The 17651-nt window shown below is 36.7% G+C and overlaps 1 protein-coding gene, 1 non-coding gene and 1 pseudogene across 3 annotated transcripts in view; 1 reads left to right on the top strand and 2 right to left on the bottom strand.

Annotated features, from left to right (window-relative positions):
* The window catches only part of HSPBAP1 (HSPB1 associated protein 1), a 57719-nt gene that overhangs the window by 32229 nt on the left and 7839 nt on the right, over nucleotides 1-17651 (bottom strand). For both annotated transcript variants that reach the window (XM_019448583.2, XM_019448582.2), the window contains exons 2-3: nucleotides 8042-8227; nucleotides 546-727 (exon numbers count right to left, since the gene is read on the bottom strand). In XM_019448583.2, the coding sequence (XP_019304128.2) occupies nucleotides 546-727; nucleotides 8042-8227 (368 nt within the window). The remainder of the gene's footprint in view (nucleotides 1-545; nucleotides 728-8041; nucleotides 8228-17651) is intronic.
* On the bottom strand, nucleotides 1283-1372 carry LOC128777487 (U6 spliceosomal RNA; annotated as a pseudogene).
* Nucleotides 11332-11404, top strand: TRNAR-UCU (transfer RNA arginine (anticodon UCU)). The gene has a single exon. It is a non-coding gene; the product is annotated as a tRNA-Arg (tRNA).

The raw sequence follows: 17651 nt of genomic DNA on the forward strand, positions 1-17651 counted from the left end.
TAAGCCCCCCCACCCCCCACCTCTCCCATAAACCTGACTAAGCCCCCCCACCCCCCACCTCTCTGAGCCCCCCACACACCCCCTCCCCCACCCGAGAGCAGGCCAGGATGGTGGCAGCAGCAGCCTGGAATGCTTCCAGGATTTCAGCAACGTTTCTTCATGTAATAATCGGTGCTGCACTTCCATCTGCCTCGCTAACAGAATAAAAACATCTATGTAGGTCAGGAGGAAATGAAGTTCTATACACAATCTATGCTTCTATATACTCCAAACCAGCTCAGGCACTGTTTAAAGGCAAATGAGAGGGTGTGTGAGAAGTCCAGCGAGTAGGAAAATAGTGACAAGGCTGCTCATCCGTGGGAGCCAAACATTATACTCTTCCTGAGCAAATCTTTTAGCCTGAGTGGATAAAATGCTTAAGACTCACAGTGATTACTTTTGAGAGAAAAAGACAGTGAAGGAAAAAGGTACCAGAGAGATTCTAATTTGTGATCTTTTCACAAGAGTAAATTATTACAATGATTGAAAGGAATGTATTGACTTACCTCGAAAATATCTGTCTTGTCATCAAATAGGCTGACAAAATATTTATAGTCAGCATAAGCCCAGAATTTGGAATGATCATAATCTCTAAAAGGTCCAGAAAGAGGAGACCGGTCACAGTTCCAGGTCAGAAACTCTTCAAGTGTAGCTTCTACATAACCACATGTAGTTTCAAACTGAGGAGCTGCAATGTAAGAGAGCCCAACCTTAAATGTATACTGAACACTGTTTCCAAATATTGTTGCTTTTTTAAAATGAAGACAGTTTGAAATAATTAAAAATTAATTTTGTGCTTGTGATATAATTAGAACCATTTACAGTACTCACAATATCATGGTTTAACATAAAGGTGAAAAACAAGATCTTAACGTTAAGATTTTTAAAGACTACACTTAGTATAGCCTGATTTAGTAATCCAGTGGTATACTTTAGATTATTAATTTTCCAAGACCTTTTCAGGGGTCTGTGAGGTCTAAACTATTTTCACAATAATACTCTGACATTTTTCATTCTCATTCTCTCACGAGTGTATGGTGGAGTTTTCTAGAAGCTTAGTCGATGTCACTACAGAGATAGCTAGTGGAATACGTGTTTATGTTTTTGTATTTTTAAAACATCTCAGTTTTAATTTATAATATGGTAAGCATCACTAGATATAATCCACATTGGCAAACGCTCGTTGGGGAACTCAATAATTTATTTTAAAGGTATGGCATTTATTGTTTTTCCAAATATTACAAAAGATATGGAATGCTTCGTGAAGTTGCATCATCCTTGTGCAGGAGTCATGCCAATCTTCTCTGCACTGGAGAACTCAACAAAGGGAGTTGGCAAAGGGTTCTGAAGCCAAAAAGTTTGAGAACTACTTCTTCAGATTAAAAAGGAAAAAAGGCAATAACAAAAAACAGTCTTTTGAAAATCTTCTGACTTTATACATAGCTCCTCAGAATTATTAAGTGGCCAATGGCAGATTTAATGTCTGTTCATTTATTCATTAACTCATTTATTTCAGAATCATTTATTAAGTTCCTAATTTGTAATTAGCACTGTGCTCAGGCTTGCATAAAAGAGATAGGTAATACTCTTGATAATATATTCAGACAAATATATTCAGTTGATAATATATTCAGACAAATATAAAGCTTTAACCAGAATAATAGGAAATTTGGGGCATGACATAATTAAATGCCAATTTTGTGTCACAGACACATAGGAAAAAGCAAAGACCCAGAGAAGAGGGTTGGTGAGGAAACCTTAGAGAGAAGACAATTGTCTGTCCATTTATGGATGTTGGACTCATTTATACAAGAACTATTCTTCTAAATAGTGAAAAATGAATTTTTTTTTGTAACAAGTGGAATATTTTTTTGAAGTGTTATTTGTTATTTATTTTGAGAGCGAGCACGCAAGTGAGCATGAACAGGTGAGGGGCAGAGAGAGGGAGAGACAGAATCTTAAGCAGGCTCCATGCTGTCGGCACAGAGCCCCACACGGGGCTTGAACCCACGAACTGTGAGATCATGACCTTAGCCAAAATCAAGAGTCAGATGTTTAACCGACTGAGCCACCCGTGTGCCCCAACAAGCAGAATATTTCAAATGCGTGTTGGAAAGTTAATATTCAAGAAACCTGATTATGATCAGCACGAAATCCTTTCAAGAGATATAGATCTACTATGTGTAAATCAGTTAGCACAATGTCTGAAACAAAGTAGATTCTCAGTAACAGGCACTAATTCTGATTCTTATATTTACTTGGGGCCCTTCAAAAGTTAGTCAAATTAGTAGTAAGAGGAGAAGGGCATTCAAACTCTTCTTTAACTCACCTTTAACTTTTCCCTCCATTTCTCCCTGAACTACTTAGGATTATCTTGACCATCTTTCTCTCCTCCACCTCTCTTTTTCCTATAACCTTAGAATGGCAAAGAATAGAGGGGAGGGGGTGTCAAGGAGGCATCCTAGGTCTACTTCATCAACTTGTCACCTGACTTTCAGAAGTAGGAAAACTTTACAAAAGTACATTTATCTAAAAGATTAAAATCTGCATATTTAAGAACTTTTAAAATTTGACAAGTTTTAAGAAGGACTTAGAACAGTAACCCATCAGTATATGTGTGTGTGTATATGGGTGTGTGTGTGTGTGTGTGTGTGTGTATACATATATATGTGTGTATATATATATGTTTGTGTGTGTGTATGTGTGTGTGTGTGTGTGTATATATATATATGTATATCCACAATATTATGAACATCATCATTAAGAATTTACCCCAGGGGCACCTGGGTGGCTCAGTCGGTTAAGCGTCTGACTTTGGCTCAGGTCATGATCTCACAGTTCGTGGGTTCAATCTCCACATCAGGCTTTGCACTAACAGCACAGAGCCTGCTTCGAATCCTCTGTCTCCCTCTCTCTCTGCCCCTCCCCAGTTCTCTCACTCTCTCAAAAAATAAACAGTAAAAAAAAAAAAAAAAAATTGGAGAAGATATTTGCAAATGACATACCAGGTAAAGGGTTAGTATCCAAAAATCTATAAAAAACTTTTCAAACTCAACACACAAAACACAAAAAATCCAGTGAATGGGCAAAAGACATGAATAGACACTTTTCCAAAGAAGACATCCAGATGGCTAACAGACACATAAAAAAATGCTCAACATCACCCATCATCAGAGAAATACAAATCAAAACCACAATGAGATACCACCTTACACCTGTCAGAATGGCTAACATTAACAACTCAGGCAACAACAGATGTTGGCGAGGAGGTGAAGAAAGAGGATTTCTTTCGCACTGCTGGTGGGAATACAAACTGGTACAACTCTGGAAAACAGTCTGGAGGTTCCTCAGAAAGTTAAAAATACAACCGCTCTATGACCCAGCAAGTGCACTACTAGGTATTTATCCAAGGGATACAGGTGTGCTATTTCAAAGGGGCACATGCACCCCCAAGGTTTATAACAGTGCTATTGACAATAGCCAAAGTATGCAAAGAGCCCAAATACCCATTGACAGATGAATGGATAAATAAGATGTGGTATATATACACAATAGAGTATTACTTGGCAATCAAAAAGAATGAAATCTTGCCATTTGCAACTATGTGGATGAACTAGAGGGTATTATGCTAAGCAAAATTAGTCAGAAAAGGACAAATATCATAGGACTTCACTCATGTGGAATTTAAGATATAAAACGGATGAACATAAGAGAAGGGAAGCAAAAATAATATAAAAACAGGGACGGGGACAAAACATAAGAGACTCTTAAATACAGAGAACAGACTGAGGGTTGCTGGAGGGTGTGTGGGTTGGGGGATGGGCTAAATGAGCAAGGGGCATTAAGGAGGACACTTGTTGGGATGAGCACTGGGTGTTATATGTAGGTGATGAATCGCTGGATTCTACTCCTGAAATCATTGTTGCACTATATGTTAACTAACTTGGATGTAAATTAAAAAATTAAAAAATTAAAAATAAATAAATATTTAAAAAATTGTCCAACTTAAAAAAAAAAAAGAATTTACCCCAACAACATAGGAACACACAGAGTTTCTTAACAAACAAAAACCCATGTGGCAAGAAAGCTGCATGGTGCTTGGAAACAGGAGTAATTTTACAATCATTTCAGTAAGCTCCAATGGAAGCCTAAAGACATTACACTGTCTTATGAATTTTCACTTCATAAAACTAATCCAACCGATCGAACTGAATACTAAAACCATTACTTGAGACATCTGCCCCTGGGGGTACAGAGCAGCACTTCAGAGTTAAGGCCAGTTTTCACAGCCATGTCTGCGTTGCAGCCTTATCAGGGGACTTTGTTCTGTCACAGCAAACTGTACTTTAAAAAATAAAAATCCAAAAGTGAAAAAATTACATGTGAGAACTGTTACTGTCAGGAGAAAATTACTATGAATGGGATGAATGGAAATGACAGACTTTTTCACTTACATAGTGATTTCAAAATAGAATTCTTTTGATATTTTCCTTCCAGGAAGTAGCAGCACCAAAGGTACTGTTTTCATTCTGTTATGACAATTTCTTTCTGGGTAGCACAGCTGTTTTTCTTAGTTTATTTTTTTTGCAATGCAATTATTCCTTTCCAACTTTATTATTATTGTTCTTTCATTTCATGTTGAAGTAGCCTAGGCAGCTGCAATTTTCATCCCACTTAACTGTCAAAGCGTTAGGTGAGACGCAGCTTGACTGAGCTCAGGATTTGGAAGTAGTAAGTTGAGTTTGCTTTTAACTCTCATAAAAGGGAGTCCTAAAATATTTTTTGCAGAGCAGAGGAACAAGTATGTCTCCATTTTGTTAGACTTCATCGTTTTATAAGCAACAAACACTGCATGGAATACAGGTACTGGGAAGGACTTTTGATCATCATTGCACCCCCACCTGTTTAGGGTTCTTTCTACAGATGTTTTGCCAAATTACTGCCAGTTGAGGTATAGTATTGCCACTGAGCATGTATGTTGGCAAATGAGTTTGATCCAGAATGTTTTCAAAGACCTACAAGATATCATTATCTGCTTCCTAAAATGAACTAAGATATACATATAATTCAAAGTATAAGTACTATTACCTCAAGCATTCTAGAAAAACTCAAACCAAGACCTAAAACAAAAATACAAAATATATTCAACAAGCCACAAAAGACTCTTAACAACACAGATCAAACTATGGGTTGATGGAGGGAGGTGGGTGGGAGAGGAGCTAGATGAGTCATGGGTACCAAGGAGGGCACTTGTGATGAGCACTGGGTGTTGTATGTAAGTGGTGAATCACTGAATTCTATTCCTGAAACCAATATTGCACTGTATGCTAACTAAAATTTAAATTAAAAAAAAATGGTTCTCTAAATAAATAAATGAATGCCATACCTGCAACTAAAAGGGAAAAAAAATACATATTCAATAGGAAGGAAACAAAGTTATCATTGCTTGTAAGATCATTACCTGAGCTGAAGTTGGACACTTAACCAGCTGAGCCACCCAGGCACCCCTTGGTAGCCATTTAAAAGTCACATTTAGGGGCACCTGGGTAGCTCAGCTGGTTAAGCATCCCACTCTTGGTTTCGACTCAGGTCATGATCTCATGGTTTGTGGGTTTGAGCCCCAAGTCGGGCTCAGAGTCTGCTTGGGATTCTCTCTCTCTCTCTCTCTCTCTCTCTCTCTGCTCCCCACTGTTCACTTGCGTGCGCGCGCTCTCTCTCTCTCTCTCTCAAAATAAATAAATAAAACTTAAAAGTCACATTTAACATCAAGAGAAACTGCTCAAGACATGGTTCAGTTCCTCAAAAGGTTAAACACAGATTACCACATGACTCAGCAATTCTACTTCTAGGTATAATCCCAAGAGAAATGAAAACACATACCCACATAAAAATGTGTACGTAAATGTTCAAAGTAGCATTATCCATAATAGCCAAAAAGTGGAAACAACACAAATGTCCACTAACTGATGAGTGGATAAACATAATGTGGTATATACATATGATCAGGATAAATAAATTTCAGCAATAAAAATAAATGAAGTACAGATATATGCTACGACATGGATGAATCTGGAAAACATGCTACGTGAAAGAAGCTAGACACAAAAGGCCACATACTGAATGAGTCCATTTATATGAAATGTCCCAAATAGGCAAATCTATAAAAACAGAAAGCAGGAGTGCCTGGGTGGCTCAGTAAGTTAAGGCTCAGGTCATGATCTCATGGCTCACGAGTTTGAGCGCCACATGGGGTTTTGTGCTGACAGCTCAGAGCCTGGAGCCTGCTTCGGATTCTGTGTCTCCCTCTCTCTCTGCCCCTACCCCACTCACACTCTGCCTCTCTCTCTCTCTCAAAAATAAACATTAAAAAATTAAAACAACAACAACAAACAGAAAGCAGACTAGTGGTTGCCAAAACCTGAGGGTAAGATGGGGAGTGGAGAGTGACTGTTTAACAGGTACTGGGCTTCCTTATGGGGTGATGGGGTGATGAAATGTTCTGGAATTAGACAGTGGTGATGGTTGTACTACACGATGCATATGCTAAAACCACTGAATTGTATATTTTTAAATGATAAATTTTATATTATGTGAATTGCATATAAACTTTAAAAAATTATCATCAGTAAAAACTCAGAGCAGTTGCTCACAACTGCAGAGACTTTCTACTTTCTTTTTCTTTTATGCTTAAGTGTAGCTTGAAAATGTCAAATCACTGTGCCTCATCTATAAAATAGGTTTATAATAGTACCATTCTAAGAGGGTTTGAAGAAGGTTAAGAGAATTAATATGTATAAAGCACTCAGAACACTGCCTGACACAGTAGCTCTCAATAACTGTTAGCAATTAACGGTAGTATTATAGTTAGAGCCTAACCACAGTGTGAAAAAATTACAATTCTTATTTATCTCCTAATTATTGTCTAAAAGACACTTCACTGGAGAGATTTATTTGCCTAAAATCAAGAAAGAAAAAGTACAAGATGAATTTTTATGTGCCTTGTGCTGGTCTAGCATTTAATTTTAAAATACAGTAAACATTTTGATCTATGATTAGAATGAGATGCCAAAGAGTTTGAGGTATTAAGCCTGCTCTACCTGCCATGAGTATGAGAGTGTTCTAGACACCAAAAACCACATAGCTCTTGGGAGATATGCTAGAAGGTCAGCATGAGAGAAGGAAGCTTGGAGAAGCTAGAAGGGAAATTGGGTAATTTTCTAGTTCCCTCTGAGTTATTAGTAGATATTCATAGAGCCACTTCACAGCAATGCTTCAAACACTGTGAAATTCTAGACTAGCAAAATTGCCCATATTTAAATAGAAGTTAAACACATTCTGAAGCCAGACAATGGTCATGGGTTCCTTTAGATTAAAAACAGCGCTGTTTCTTTCCTTTAAATTAATTTTTAGAGTTCACAGTAACTGCTTTATCTGACTATAAGGCAAAATATCGAAATGTTACAAGTCTTGAGGGAAGAAGGAGGAGCTGGCAAAATCTGTTTAAGAGGATGAAAAAAACCCCACCTTTACATACTTCTCACATTTATGCAGTGCCATAGAGGTCAGACAGCTGATAAAGCAGAGAGATACAATTACAACCAAGAGTAAGCACTATAAATATAGAGCCTGAAGCCACAAATGAAAGGGCACATTCTATGTGAGTCAAAAGTAAAAGAGACTATTAGATTAGTATTAATCTTTTTCAGTCACAGGGGAACATAAAGAATAGCACATTAACAAATCTTAAGCATCTACCACATTCAATGAGCCATGATACATGAACAAATACATTTTATATAAGGTTATCAACTATAGGTTGTTTAGTCTAAAAAAAAACCTTAACACAAACTGTCCATCTAAAACTTCCAATAAAACCTTCCTATCTGCAATAGTCAAAAACAGGATTCGAAATAAAGGATTCTCTAGAGATAAGGAAACCACTGCTAAGAATACGGGAATGCTATTGAAGAGGCATTATTATTACGATTACTCATAGTCCTACCTGTATCTGTTCTTTTCATTCCCATCCTGAATCGTATCTGCTTGCCATGAAGGACCTCAGAAAGGTGTTCAGCAGTCCAGTGTTGTGCTGGCCAATCAACAGCCATGTTACAGAAGATTGCAGGTTGTTGTAAAGACATTATAATTTCTTTTGCTTTCTCTGGTGTAAAAGGTTTGATATGTTCACCTAGGGAGAGAAATAAATAGAGCAACAGGGAGATAACTATAAAGTTATTTCATATAATACAAAGAAATAATAGCTAATATCATTTCTATTATGGTAAATTTTTCTATGTAATTATACATTTTACACTTCATTTATTACAATTTACATAAATATTTGACCTCAAAAACAATAATTCTTAAATTATTTTTCTCATGTTAAATTTTGAACATTGGAAAATATGTACAATTTTCAATGTCAAAAATGTTTTTAAAAAAGGCTTTTCAATTACATTTAAACTTTAGAACGCATCATTTTTTGAAAACAGTATGAAACACTGATGGGAACTATGCTGGATCAACTAGGGGTGCTGGAGCCAGCAAGAATTCTACTTGCCTTACCATGTGTTTATCCAAAAAGACTACTGAATCAGTCAACGGGGTGAGGGGGATTATTTTTATTTCAAGATTTAAAAAGACAGGGGCACCTGGGTGGCTCAGTCGGTTAAGCATCTGATTCTTGATCTCGGCTCAGGTCATGATCTCAAGGTTCATGAGTTCAGGCTCTGCACTGATGGCATGGAGCCTGCTTGGGATTCTGTCTCTCCTCTCTGCCCCTCACCTGCTTGTGCTCTCTCTCTCAAAATAAATAAATCAGCTTAAACATTTTTTTTTTTAAACGTAAAAGATGTACTAGGATGGGTATCAGTGTTAGTCCTTGACTTCAACTGCATCTATAAACAGTATAAGGGATATGTACAAACGAATACTGTAACTTACTGAGTACTTCAATAAATTTCACAGAATCATAGACTATTAATCCTGGAGAGGATGGTAATGATAAGCATTTGTTAAATAAAAGAACAAGAAAGTTTCTCCTTAAAGACATCTTAAGATGAAAGTTGTATGGGAAAGTTAAAAAGTGCTTCATACTCTGATTATATATATATATATATACATATATATATGTATATATATATATGTGTATATATATATATACATATATATATATATAAAATCATAAGCATATATTTGATTCTCTAGAACAATCAGCTAAACCCTGTAATTCATTACCTATTCTGTACTTAATTCAAAAAATTAAGGAAAGCTCATAAATAATCCAAATTCTCACAGCATCCAACTTTCTTCTAAACTTTCTCATAAAAGGAAGAGGGATGGGGAAGGAGTTATCAAGGAACTTGATTAATTCATACTTGTCTGAATGTAAGGTTTGTTTTTAAAGAAAATGGAAATTTAAGTCAATTTGGTCTCTCTTCTCAGACAAGGACACTCAGAATCTTTCCCTAAACACTTGATGAAAGTAAGGAAGACATCTGAGGACAGTCTGTCACTGTCTACACACTGAGGGCTCCCGAGTGAGGAGATGAGTGTGGACGCTCAGAGGGAAAGGCAGGTAGAAGAGCTGGGGGTTGTGTGGGGGCTGCATGGAGGGAGGAGGAGACAGGGAATCCTTAGGTCTCAAAGTAATGAAGCTCAAGCTTATCTTTAAGTGCTGAAGAGCCTATAAGGAAAACAGAATGTAACCAGGAATAAAATTTTCTGTATTTCCTTGAGATTCTTGTTTTGCACTTTTGACATGTTTGATAAATTCACAGTAGCGGTCTTGACCCATACTAGCCTATAAATATGTCAGTGCAAGGTTACTGAGATCATGACACACCAAATCTTCCTGGACTTGGGAGTACCTGGATTCCATGTACATGAAAATGGACAGGTTGTATTTTTTATTATACATTTTTTAAGTTTTGCTAGACTATGAGAAGCTCCAATGCATTCATGATAATACTCCATTGTCTGTGGCAGAGAAATTAGTGCTATCCTTCGGCATACAAGTGGAAAAATGAAACAGAAGTCTCAAATAACCACCCATTAACCTAGTAACTCATGATATAGGAATTTGCTTTTAACAAAATAATCATCAGCTATGTGCATATTCATATATATTATATATGTACACACATACACATATCTATTACCATAATATAAAAACTGAAAATATAAACAGCCGAATGTCTAAAAGGAGAAAAATATTTACTGAATATTACTAAATATTATGTAAATTTCTCCCATGGTACATTATATCCATTAAACAATAAAAGTAAGGGCTATGTAGAAATGTGTGGAGACGTAAAGACTGGACCGGACTTAGCTGATGTACTAGCCAAGTAAGACGTGTATAGTAAGGCTCTGAACAACACAGGGTGGCAGTAAGGGAGGCAGAGATGGTAGAGATAAAGAAATTCTAACAGAATAATATCAAAGACTATTACAACTAAAGAGATGTGGGATGGGAGGCAGATGCAGCTATAAGGGAGACAAAGGTTTCCAGATTCTGACTTGACATAAAAAACAAGTTAGGAGCAACAGCTCATTCTAGTGGGAAGATGAAGAGTTTGGTTTTGAACATCATCATCATCATAACAATACTATATATTTACTCATATGATGCTTTACTATTTGCCATGTACTTTTATATACATTAAAACTGCTCATCTGATCCTCTTAGAAGCCTATAAAACACTGGCAGAGAAGGCATTTTATTTCCATTATCCAAAGGAAGACTAGAAAGCTCAGATGTCAAAGGTCAGCACACCAGTGATGAACTGGAACCACCGGTCACATTGCTTGATTCCAAGTCCCATGCTCTTTCCACTGCACAAGACTGCTTCTAGAGAATTAAAACCGTGGGACCCACACTGGCACTACAAACTCAGGAGAGAGAGTATATATAATCTGAAAAGAGAAAAAAGTTAAGGAAACCTTTAGGTCGATTAGTGGATAATAAATCCATACATGCTGTTGGGGAGAGAGGAATGTTTTGGTTTGTGCGCAGGTGGGCAGGGGGTAGTGGAGTAATAGCTGTAGTAGAGACTGCTAGTTGCCTACCTTATCCAATACCCACTCTCTTCTTCCTTACTAACAGAACTTTGAGCAATGGGTGTGGCTGAAAAATTACAATTCCTAGACTCCTTTGCAGACAGGAGTGGCCAGAGATGTATCTGGACGTTGTTGAGTCAGTGTTTTTGTCCTTAGCCTTCTCTTCTATATTTTGCCTGAAAAGCAGACATGTTTAGCTCCTTTGAGAGATAAAAGAGAGGCCCAGGGAGTGCCTGCCTGGCTCAGTTGGTAGAGCATGTGACTTCTGATCTCAGGCACATGAGTTCAAACCCCATGTTGGGCATAAAGATTACTTGACATTTTTTTTAATTAAAAAAAATTTTTTAAAGGCCCATTAAATTGCAAACCTCAGCTGAAAGAATACAAAAAATGTCCATCTCTGTGCCACTGAACTATTACCAGCAAAATCCTACCTCCTGAATCCTTTCACATATAAAAATGAACTCTTATAGTCAAGACTGCTAATAGTTCATAACTGGTTTAACACCTTGCCTTCTGAGGCTATTGTTTTCAAGGACGACCCTATTCTCTCTATAAAATACTGTGACTTCCACTGAATGAATCATGGCTGGTCTGACCCTATAATAGCATTCTTTCATTTCTACAGTTGTGAAATATTCTAGCTTTGAACACTTTGCTTTTAGAACTTTAAAGGGCAGAGAAAAAGAGAAGCACCAGACCTTTTGGGGTAGGGATTTATTTATTCTGCTTATTTTAATCAGAGCCAATGGATCTGGCTTTGAACATTCCCAAAAGAGTTCTCCTATTTGGGTAAGATATATCTTGCCACCATTCCACAAATAAATACATGGTCATTAGTAACACATGAGTAGTGTTCTGACAGAACAGTTTCAAAGAAATATTTTTTCATTAAATAAAAAATATTTAATGATCTGATCTAAAAATCCCACACATCCCAGAAGTTATTTAATAGGAGACCCCTAAAAAGTAAAATTTGCTGAGAAAGCATCTAGCCCAGTGGCTGAAATATATTAAATGCTCAAACATTTGCTAAATGAATAAAAAGTGCTATAAAGCGTGTGCAGAACAGAGCAGTAGGATGCTCACTTTAACAAGAAATTAGCATATTTACAGAATCTCAAGCCTACCAATGAAATAAAACAATCAGCTGCTTGTGAGATAAAAGTAATTTGGCTTCTGATAGTTTAATCAACAATGAACTGGGCCATTAAATTAACAAATTTAAGTGTTACAATTTCCTTTAAAGAAGAATGCAATCTACATTGTATTAATTAAATAGCCCAGGGATGCGCTCAGTTACTCCAAGGCAGAAATATATGCAAAGAGCTATAAAAATTCTGAAGCAACTTTGACAGCCTTTAAAGGATAAATGTATCTAGGTCTAAACTTGCAGCATGAAGCAATTTCTAATGATATGACTTAGAAACTAGTGTTGCACAAGAGTCTTTTCTCCTTCTAAACATAGTATGTTGTTCAGACAATTGATTACAGCTTTGGTTTCAACTAACTCTTTGGAGATAGTGAAACATGATCAAAAAGCAAATTGCCTTTTTCTCAGCAATTTTTCTTTAATTAATGCAAACTACAAGATAATTTCTCTGAATTTGTTAGCAATCTGCCTTCAGTTGATTAATACATGGCTTGGCTTTATATCTGAGATTTAGAATTCAAGATGAGAATAAGGAAAATTTACCAAGTGTCCAGAATTCGCTCCTACTACTGATAGAATGCAACAAAGATACAGATCCTGAAACTGAAATTAACTCATCTCTCATGTCAGGTATAATTTTAATAGAAATGTTAATAACCATAAATTTTCAATTAAATTTTATTACATTTTATTAAAATCTTTAAAAACTTTCAGAAGTTGACAGAAGAGTAAATCAGAAACTGGGTCCTGGCATGGTGAGCTGAATTATTCTAAACATACATGTAAGCCTATGATAGTTTCTTCAATCTGACAACTACTGTATGTACATACAAGGTATTTTAAAGCTTCTGAATGGTAGATATTAGGGTAAAAAATAATGAACGTTATTCATGAAAACATTTACGGAATTATGCAAGTACCTCTTAACAAAATTACTATATTTGTACTAAAGACCAAGTGGTAAAACTTACAACAAAGGTAATTTTTTATTTTATAGCCACTATTTTAAAATGTCAATACAGGGGCACCTGGGTGGCTCAGTTGGTTAAATGTCCGACTTTGGCTCAGGTCATGATCTCACAGTTCGTGAGGTTGAGCTCCATCCAAGTCAGGCTCTGAGAGCTCAGAGCCTGGAGCCTGCTTCAGATTCTACGTCTCCCTCTCTCTCTGCCCCTCCCCTGCTTGTTCTCTCTCTCTCAAAAATGAATAAGCATTAAAAATAAATGTTTTTTAATGTCAACACAGGGGTGGCGTCTGGGTGGCTCAGTTGGTTAAGCATCCGACTCTTGATTTCAGCTCAGGTCATGATCTCAGTTTAGTTCATGGGTTCAATCCCCAAGTAGGGCTCTGTGCTGACAGCATGGAGCCTGCTTGGGATTCTCTCTCTCTCTCTCTCTCTCTCTCTCTCTCTCTGCCCCTCCCCACTTGGACACTTGCCCTCTCACGCTCTCAAATAAACTTAAAAAAAAAAATGTCAATACAGGACACCTGGGTGGCTCAGTCAGTTAAGCATCTGACTCTTGATTGCAGCTCAGGTCTTGATCTCAGGGTTGTAAATTCAAGCCCCATATTGGTCTCCATGCTGGGCATGGAGCCTACTTAAGGGGGAAAAAAAAGGCAATACAAATGAAGAAAATTCTATTGCAAGTTAATAAAATGCTTAATTAAAATGGCAACTAGTCATAAACCGTTTGAATTTCAAGGTCTAGCAGGTGGTGCCACTGAAGAAACCATAAATAGAAGTATTGAGGCTGTTATGGCATAATCTTTCCAATACCACTGTTCGGTATAGTAGCAAACACCCAAGCGATTTCAGCCTGGGAACAAGAGACGGTTACATGCTGGATACCTCCCATCCTTTTCTTCCCATCCTCTTCCACTTGTGACTCTTGCCCAGCAAAGCCAGAAAATCCAGTTAGGGCCAGAAAATGGCTCATAAATAAGACTTACAAGTTCAAAAGTTATACTGGTCCAAAACTTAAAGGAAAAGCAAATCTATATTTTAAGTGAAGTTGATACTAGAAAGAATAGCGTCTCAAAGACTAAAGTTCTTTAAAATCCTCCAAAATTATCTTCAAAATTTCTACCAAAATATTTCCATCTAGCTCTTCTGATTCTGCTCAGTAAATTTTCCATATTTCCAAATAAAATGGCTATTTATCTAACTATTCATAAAAATATTCAACAGCAGGGTCTTAAAAAGATATTTGCACATCCATATTCATAGCAACACTATTCATAACAGCCCAAAGGTGGAAGCAAACCAAACATCCATCACACAGTGGAATATCATTCAGCCTTAAAAAGGAAGGAAATCCTGTCACATGCTACAACATGCATAAGCCTGAAGACACCATACTAAGTAAAAGCCAGTCACAAAAAGACATCTATTGCATTATTCTACCTACATGAGGTACCTAAAATGGTCAAATTCATAGGTACAAAGTAGAATGGCAGTTACCAGGGACTGAGGGGAGGGAGAAAAGAGGAAACTCTGGGTACAGAGTTTCAGATTTGCAAGATGAAGAAAGTTCTAGAGATCTGTTTCACAACAGTGTGAATATACTTAACTCTACTGAGTTGTACTCTTTCTTAAAAATGGTTAAGATGATAAATTTCATGTTATTTGTTTTTAACCAACAGTATACTTTAAAAATTCAACAGTATAATTTATCTGATATTTGTCCTTATTGAATATAAAGTATTTTAGCTACATATGAATTACATATATGCCCTAGCATGGAAACTCTTTTACTTTTTAAGACTATAGAAGCTTCTGCTTTTCTTTATGCTCCCCTGCCCCCTTTCCCCATTTTCTCTTTTAAAAATGAGAAAAAAAAATGACAGAAAGAGTATGGCATCTCCAACTGAGGAAGAGTAAATCCAGTCATGTAAAAGTGTCAGTTCTATAAGAACTCAAGTCCCTGCAACTCTGGAATAAGACACTTCCTTGGGAATGTCAACCTTAAAACTGCCCATTATTTTACCAGCAAAATGAGCTTATTTGGGAATAGCAGAGGAATTACAATTCAGGACCAGCAAATTGACTTTAGGAGGAAATTGGGAAGGGTTATTTTGAACAAAAGTTCACTGGAGAAGGATAAGAGTTAGAGGTTGTGGTGGTTTCTCATTGGCTGCAAGTGGTGGTTAGTGCACTGTTGCTGGGACTGGGAGAGATCTTCCTTCTTTTAAAAGCAGGAGATAAATTCCTCTGTGAAAAGTGTCCTCCCTTATCAAGATAATTCTTATCTACCTTCTTCCTGCTGGTGATAACAGCTCCAAATGTGCAAGAGAGGTCTCCCTTAAGGGCTTCCCAACTACATTTTAAATGTTTTCTTTACTCATTTCAGGAAGGACTGGAAGAAGAGTTACTAAGAGTACATTCTTCTTTTCATCACGGCATAAACCTGGCTACAATTAAAACAAGAGCCCAAGAGAAAGAAACAAAATAACCTCAGCCTGAAAGGCAGAATCAGATTCAAAGAATGACAATTTTTAATTTTACTGAAAAGCTTCAAACAATGCATGATTCTGTAACATCTCACACTCAGTATTTAAATTCTTAACATTAAGTCATTTCTTGTTTATTTATGTTTTAAGAATTTATTTTAGAGTAGTTTTAGGTTTATAATGAAATTGAGAAGAAGGTACAGATTTCCCACATATCCTCTTCCTGTCACATATGCAGAGGCTCCCTCATTATCAACATCATTTGCCAGAATGGTACATGTGTTTTTTTGTCTCTTTTTTACCAGGATAAACCTAAATTGACACATCATAATCACCCAAAGTCCATAGTTTCTCTTAGGGTTCAGTCTAAGTGTCGTATATTCTACAGATTTGGACCAAAATATAATGAGCATCATTATAATATCAATATAATCAATATAATATCCATAATCATAATATCATACAAAGTATGTTCATTGCCCTAAGAATCCCATGTTCTGCATATTCATCTAATGTTTGTTTTTTTTTCTTTTTAAGAGGAAATAAATAATCTTTATTAAATAATAAAATATTATTAATTTTAAGCTATAATAGCAGTAACATAGTTCTTCATTTTGTATTTTAAGGTCCCCTTTATTTTCAAATAGGATTCCAACATATTTGATTATCAATATGATCATGTTTTGCCTTTAGTAATTTTCAAGCTGTTACTTAAAAAAAATATATATCACATCCTTGTAGGCAAGACAGTTACTTTTATATCCCTAGAGCTTAGCACAATGTTTGGCATAAACTGATGCTAAATAATGTCTTCTGAATTCACATCTCATTTTTAGTAATCTATATAAAATATTAAAACTAACCACTTGTTTTCTCCTGCATAATGAGCTACTAAACATAATCAGAAACAGTCTCAAAACAAACGATCAGTTCCACAAGTTCATGCTCACCTCCACTGGGTTCCTTTTCTGCTCCCAACACATTCGTTATCCCTAGTTGATTCCTAATCACCCTTATCCCTACAGCAACCATTCTAAAGCTTCTTCGCTTTCAAATCCCCAGTACCTTTCTCCACTTCCTCACTCTTTGTGGTGCTTTGCTCTATTATTCTTAGAAAACTGAAACCCATGATTTCCCTCTTCTTCACTTCAACATTTCTGGTTCACCCTGCTCTTGTTTGGTTTCAAAGGACACAAACTGCATTCTCTGCTACCATTCTACTCTAGTAGAACCAGTCTGTCTCCTCACCTTCCTCCCCGCCCTCTGCCCCTACATGCCTCAGGCCTTTCTCCACTCACTTCCACTACCAGCCTCACCTGCCAGACATGGCCTCTTCCATTCATTTCTATATTCAAACTATACCAAACTTTCATATTAGTCTAGGAAGGACAGACCAATCCAATTTGCATTTCTTTCTTCTCTCAGCCCCAAAGCACTTAAGATGTGTAATACTTACTTCCCAACTAATTGCTTCCTGCCTTATGGATATTCTTATACTACAATTCTATCTGCATCTTCCCCCTCCCCCCAAACTATATTTACAAGTCATTTTAAGGCAAGGACTGTCTTCTACCCTACTGTATTAAACAGTCTTCTGTTTATCGTATACAGCCAAATATTTTCTGATAAGGGGGTAGTAATAAGTTTGCTCAAAAATTAACTTTCCTTTTTTTCATACACTTATTTTATTAAAAATTTTTAAACATAATTTATTGTCAAATTGGTTTCCACACAACAGCCAGTGCTCATCCCAACAAGTGCCCTCCTTAATGCCCATCACCCACTTTCCCCTCTCCTCCACCACCCCCCCCCCCCCCATCAACCCTCAGTTTGTTCTCAGTATTTAAGAGTCTCTTATTGTTTGCTTCCTTCCCTCTCTGTAACTTTTTCTTCTCCTTCCCCTCCCCCAATGGTCTTCTGTTAAGTTTCTCAAGATCCACATATAAGT

The sequence above is a fragment of the Panthera pardus genome, unplaced genomic scaffold (genome assembly GCF_024362965.1).
Source record: "Panthera pardus isolate Hobbes unplaced genomic scaffold, ASM2436296v1 HiC_scaffold_16, whole genome shotgun sequence".
NCBI lineage: Eukaryota > Metazoa > Chordata > Mammalia > Carnivora > Felidae > Panthera > Panthera pardus.